We start from the raw sequence: 6,600 nt of genomic DNA, 5'->3' as shown, positions 1-6,600 counted from the left end.
CTACTACTACTACTACTACTACTACTACTACTACTACTACTACTACTACTACTACTACTACTACTACTACTACTACTACTACTACTACTACTACTACTACTACTACTACTACTACTACTACTACTACTACTACTACTACTACTACTACTACTACTACTACTACTACTACTACTACTACTACTACTACTACTACTACTACTACTACTACTACTACTACTACTACTACTACTACTACTACTACTACTACTACTACTACTACTACTACTACTACTACTACTACTACTACTACTACTACTACTACTACTACTACTACTACTACTACTACTACTACTACTACTACTACTACTACTACTACTACTACTACTACTACTACTACTACTACTACTACTACTACTACTACTACTATACTACTACTACTACTACTACTACTACTACTACTACTACTACTACTACTACTACTACTACTACTACTACTACTACTACTACTACTACTACTACTCTTACTACTACTACTACTACTACTACTCTTACTACTACTACTACTAGACTGTGGTCGACCAATATCAATTAAGAAAATTACAGTGGTCGACTGATATCAGATGAGATAAAAGATTGCCTGAACAATATTAGGTATGGAGAGCTCGTGGTCGACAAGTATCAGACATGACAAGACAGCAGTGGACCAATATCAGGTTCGAAAACACCATGTTTGACCCAAATCACGTACTAAAAGAACCTGGTCGACAAATATCAGGTAATAAAAAAACAGTTATCGACAAGAATCGGCTACTAAAAGACCGTAATGGACCAACATTAGTTATTTCCAAACAGTGATTGACCGATTCGAGGTATGAAAAGATCATGGCTGACCAATATCAGGTATGAAAAGACCCTGGGTCACGTGTCGGCTATTATCATAAATATTAAGACCGTGGTCGTCCAGTAAAAAAAAAATTGTGATCGACAGATATCAGGTAAAAAAAGAACCTGGTTGACGGATATCAGACCGAGATAATGATATGAAAGTCAGACCTGATCGGCGCCAAGCAAACAATAAGGACAGAACTAAGCCCAGAAGTCCAGCTCAATAGAGTAGCCAGTCCTTGTGCATTAAAAAATTCTGTTCGGAGCTCTTAGATATTAATTTTTGTAAGCAGCAATCGGTTTTTTGCAACTCGCATTATAAAGACAAACAATTACAATTACACTGACATTTGATAACTGAAACACCCTTGGTTCTAGGATTGGTTGATGTTCAGTTAAGATGGCAAGCAAAATAATGTAATTAATTTTTGGGCCTACAGTTTGAAAGCATAAGTAATAGTTCTCTCATTGTAAATCTGCCAGGGTAACCAAAATTTGTTCAGTCCAGCCAGGGGCTGAAATTGAGTCTGATCGGTCTGGCCCAGGGTCGGCGTTCTTTCTGTTTGGTATGTCCCCCTGTCCGCAACAATAGCCCGTCTGGCCCAGTTTATTTGGTGTCGAGGACCTCATCGCGGGAAAATCCAGGCATGAAATGACCGTCTCGACATGTATCAGCAATGAAAAGACCGTTGGCGACCTTTTTCAGTTATGAAAAGGCTGTGGTTTGCAGATATTGGGTACCTTTATTCGTCCTTTTCTTACTTCTCCTTTTTCCTGACAGATATTAAGCTCGTATGTATAAATGAGACTAGAGGGGCAGGCAGAAATATGCAAGAGTTTGAAAACTCAATACACTATCGTTTTTTTTATGGGTGGCAAATATATGGTAGCAAGCCAGCTTATAGAATTAGTTTAAATTAGTCGCCAAAGCTTGAACTTGGTGTCTGAAATTAAATCAAAGTCAATGCATGTGCTTTCTCACTTTTAACTTTTGAGGCCATATCAAAAATCTTCCTGTAGAGCTTGGTTTCAACAAGAATATATGTTTGGAAAATTGTGTGTTTTCTTATGCCAAGGGATTAGGTCAGAATATCTTTGTTTTATGTTGCCAAAAAAGACATTTCGTTTTTCTGTTTTTTAAACCCGTTCTCGCACAAAGTGCAGTTTTATAGCAAAATGTTTAGTTCTCCATGATGCATAATTTGCTTACTTAGGGCAATACAAATCTGATTATCATCAAAAATTTTCAGAGGTTGTCGACTCCAAGAATAGCCGACTCCAAGAATATTAGCCAATCAGACGTATCGATAGCCGATCCCAAGAATAGTAGCCAATCAGAACAGGGTGTTTACTCAAGCACAAAATTTGTTCCGGGTTACGTGTTAAAGGCAGAAAATGTTCGTATAACCTAATTTTTAATAAAAATAACCACGATTTGTACCAAACATGGTGGATTTTGCCTCACTACTTTTAGGATATTTAAAGAAGTGCTGACCGATTATGAAGCATTCTTGACTTCAATAACATCAGAAAAAAAACCTGTCAAACCAGCTTCAAAAAAGACTTTGCCGTCTAAAATCACTTGTGGCCTAGTACTTTATAATGAAAATACAATGTTACGAATGTTGCTTTAGTCGAAATACGAATTCAAATAGCTTTCCGAACTTCAGTTATCTGAGTTTATATTGGTTCTGCGACCCGGGAGAGAACCAATAGAACCAACTGAGAACACTTAAAGTTGGGGACCTTTATGTATATTGGATCCATGACTTACTGACCAAAGGGCGGCCACCCTTACTGAGTCACTTTTAATTAATTCGACACTATACTTAAATAGACCACTCATAAGGCTTGTTCAGTCAATCAAAGCGAGGAAAGGCATCGATAGCCGAGGAAATCTGACTGTTGACGAGAACCGAGTATTTAAATACGCACAAAAATTGTTCCAGTTTACCTAATAAATGAAGAAAATGTTTGTATAACCTAATTATAAGTAAATTTAACCACGATATCTGTCTAAGTCTTCTCTGACTTAACCAACTAAGACTAAAGATTACCCTAGTTGAGAAATACGCTCGGAAAATATGCCATGGTTAATCAACTTCAGGCAAGACATGACTGTGGTAGACCAATATCAAAAAAGAAAACACAGCGGTCGATTGATATCAGATATGGGAAAAAAGTGTTTTACCAATATCAGGTATTGAAAGCTCGTGTTCGACCAGTATCAGTCATGACAAGACCGCGGTGGACCAATTTCAGGAACGAAACCAACATGGTCGACCAAAATCAGGTACTAAATAAAACTGGTCGACCAAAATTATGTAATAAAAAACAGTTATCGACAGGCAGCGTCTATTAAAAGACCGTGATGGAAAAATATCAGATATGAACAAACAGTCATTGATCAGTTCCAGATATGACAAGATCGTGGTTGACCAATATCAGGTATGAAATGGGCCGGGGTCACGTATAGCAGGTACCAAAATACTGTGTCGGCCATTATCATAAGTAAAAAGACCGTGGTCGACCAGTAAAATTCGCGATCAGGGAAAAAGAGAACCTGGTCGACCAATATCAGACCAAGATAATAATAGGAACGTTAGCCCTGATCAACGCCACACAAGCAATAAGGACAGAACTAATCCCGAAAGTCCACCTCAAAAGAGTAGCCAGTCTTCTGCAACAAAAATTTTCTGAGCTCTTGGATAAAAATTTTTGTAACCAGCAACCGGTCTTTAGCTACTGGCAACAAAAAGAAAGACAATTACAATTACACTGAAGTTTGATAACTGAAAACCTTTGGTTCTAGGATGGGACAGTTTTTGGTTAAAGGGGCAAGCAAAAAAATGTAAGTAAATTTTTGGGCCTATAATTTGAAACGCATAAATTATAGTTGTCTCATTTCAAATCGGCGCAATTAAGTCGGTCTGGCCCAGGGTAAATTGTTCAGTCTAGCCAACTGTTGAATTGAGTCTGCTCGGTCTGGCCCCATTTCGGCCTTGGGTCTGTTCGGTCCGACCGAGGTCTTGGGTCTGTTCGGTCGGGCCCAGGGATGGTCTTGGGTCTGCGCCGTCTGGTCCAGATCTTGGTTCTCTGCGATCTGGCCCAAGATTGGGCTTTGGTCTGCTCATTCTGCCCCACGGTTGTCTCTGATCTGTTCGGTTTGTTCGCTCTGGGGTCTGTTCTGTCTCGCCCTTGGTGACCAAAGTCTGGTAGGTCTGACCAATACCAGAATTTGGTTCTTCCTGGTTTGAACCCCATGTCGGCAACAATCGCCCGTCTGGCCCATTTTGTTTCGTGTTGAGGACCTTATAGCGGGCAAAACGGGGTATGAAATGACCATGTTGACAGATATCAGCTACGAAAAGACCATTTTTAGTTATGAAAAGACTGTGGTTCGCGGATATCGGGTACCTTTATTCGTCCCTTTTTTAATTCTTCTATTTCCTTACAGATATTAATCTCGTATGTATAAATGAGACTAGAGGGGCAGGCAGAAATATGCAAGAGTTTGAAAACTCAATACACTATCGTTTTTTTATGGGTGGCAAGTATATGGTAGCAAGCCAGCTTATAGAATTAGTTTAAATTAGTCGCCAAAGCTTGAACTTGGTGTCTGAAATTAAATCAAAGTCAATGCATGTGCTTTCTCACTTTTAACTTTTGAGGCCATATCAAAAATCTTCCTGTAGAGCTTGGTTTCAACAAGAATATATGTTTGGAAAATTGTGTGTTTTCTTATGCCAAGGGATTAGGTCAGAATATCTTTGTTTTATGTTGCCAAAAAAGACATTTCGTTTTTCTGTTTTTTAACCCGTTCTCGCACAAAGTGCAGTTTTATAGCAAAATGTTTAGTTCTCCATAATGCATAGAAAACTTACTTAGGGCAATACAAATCTGATTATCACCAAAAATTTTCAGAGGTTGTCGACTCCAAGAATAGCCGACCCCAATAATTCCAGCCAATCAGAAGCATTGTTAGCGGACCCCAGGAATATTAGCCAATGAGACGTATTAATAGCCGACCCCAGGAATATTTGCTAATCAAATCCGGGTAATGAATTAAGCACAAAAATCGTTCCTTCGATTAAGTTGCTTTAGTCGAAATATGAATTCAAATAGCGTTCCGAACTTCAATTTTCTGATTTTAAGTTGGTGACGCGATCCGGGAGCCAAACAATATAACCTACCGAGTGAACTTAAAGCAGAAAATCTTTACATTGGTTCCGCGACTTACTGACCTACGGAGGGGTGGCCATCCTTACTGAGCCACCTTAATAAATTAATTTGATGATATACTTAAATTGATCACTCAGAATGCTTGTTCAGTCAACAAAATCGAGGCAAAGTGTCGATAGCCGACTGTTGCGGTTGACCCGAAAAAGAGTGTGTTTTGAGCAGCAGTTGGTGATGCTTCAACTTGTAATTAAGAGGAGCCATTGGAGCTGAGATATAAAGATCCGAAGTGTTACTTGGAAGAGAGTGTGCAGAAGGCGATTGACAAAATCTACAGCAAGACTGCATCCACTGCTCTAGAAATGAAACAGCTGATTGGTTCGTTTCGATGAAAAAGGATCCAAATATTATCAGCACTCGGTATGCAAAGGGACTTCGGAATCTTCTTAGACAGCTCAGTGCAAAGAAGATGTCGAAAAATGGTAAAACTCATTTGAGGCTATAAAAAAGAACATTAGACTTTTGTTTTTGCTGTAATTGTTTTTCTGTTTTACACGACAAAATCTAACACCTCATTGACATTTTTGGTAGTTTTTTTTGGCATATGTTGCATTAATAAAATAATTCAACGTTATCAGCTGAAAAAAATTAATTAACTGTCACCATTAACCGCTAAAGCTCTAAAGCTAACTGTCCAGGATATTAATACCCATGGATTAGTAGAAAATGACCTACGCCTCTTGGACGGCAACACAAAACTTTGCCTATGCCAAGAGTGCGGGTTTGAACACATGAACACGTAATTCACTCCCTGCGCTCGCAATATGAAAATGAAAAACCTCAAAAAGAAGCTTTTCTCTTAATAGACGCAAAAAACGCTTTTAACAGCCTTAACTGTAACTTGTTAATTGAAAATGTCAAAAGAATTTGCCCTGCCTTGAGCTTTGTTTTTGAAAACCCATATTCAACTCCGTCCGATTTATACGTTGCAGGTAAAACACTGCAGTCTCTAAACGGCACAACTCAAAGGGACCCCATTGCTAAGGCTATGTACGGAGTAGCCACCCTTCCCTTGCTCCTGTTTTTCCAGAATACGCACGTGACGCCAAAATGGTACGCAGACGTCGGCAGCACAGTAGGAAGATTGGAGGACTTACTGATTTCCTTGAAATATTCCATTCAACATGTTACCAATTTTAGCTACACCGTGAAGTCCCTGAAATGTCAAATAATAGTAAAAGAGCCTTCAAAGATCAAAACTCTTGGGTTATTTGAGGAGACGGCGGTTAAAATTGTTGATGGCTGCCGGGTTCCAGGATCTGTAAGAGGCAATGAGAGAAGCTATGAGAACTTTAATGTAATCACAGATAAAATGTATTTCAATTTGTTGAAAAATTTTGGGCAGGTAGCAAAACCGGCAACTCAAAATGATTACGCATGCCTCACAAGAGGCGTGCAACACAAATTAAATTTCGTGCCCAAGACAAGGCCAAACTAACGGAAAATATTCACAGACGCTGAAGCCAACATCCAAGCGAACGTCCTACCGTCGTTCTT

At 39.1% G+C, this 6,600-nt stretch overlaps 1 protein-coding gene across 4 annotated transcripts in view; it reads left to right on the top strand.

Moving 5' to 3' along the window:
• LOC142337679 (prostaglandin E synthase 3-like) overlaps nt 1-6,600 on the top strand; it is a 250,825-nt gene that overhangs the window by 230,679 nt on the left and 13,546 nt on the right. The window contains exon 1 of one of the 4 annotated variants that reach the window (XM_075387113.1): nt 618-692. The exons of 1 other annotated variant lie outside the window; for it this stretch is intronic. In XM_075387113.1, coding sequence (XP_075243228.1) covers nt 633-692 — 60 coding nt within the window. In that variant the 5' untranslated portion in view covers nt 618-632. Of the gene's footprint in view, nt 1-617; nt 693-2,974; nt 3,158-5,450; nt 5,526-6,600 lie in introns of those variants that run through there. 2 more of the 4 variants (XM_075387115.1, XM_075387112.1) reach the window with 2 other exon arrangements.

The sequence above is a fragment of the Convolutriloba macropyga genome, chromosome 4, assembly GCF_964194025.1.
Source record: "Convolutriloba macropyga chromosome 4, txConMacr16.3, whole genome shotgun sequence".
In the NCBI taxonomy this organism is placed as follows: Eukaryota; Metazoa; Xenacoelomorpha; order Acoela; family Convolutidae; genus Convolutriloba; species Convolutriloba macropyga.
This window is presented reverse-complemented; position numbering and strand designations above follow the sequence as displayed.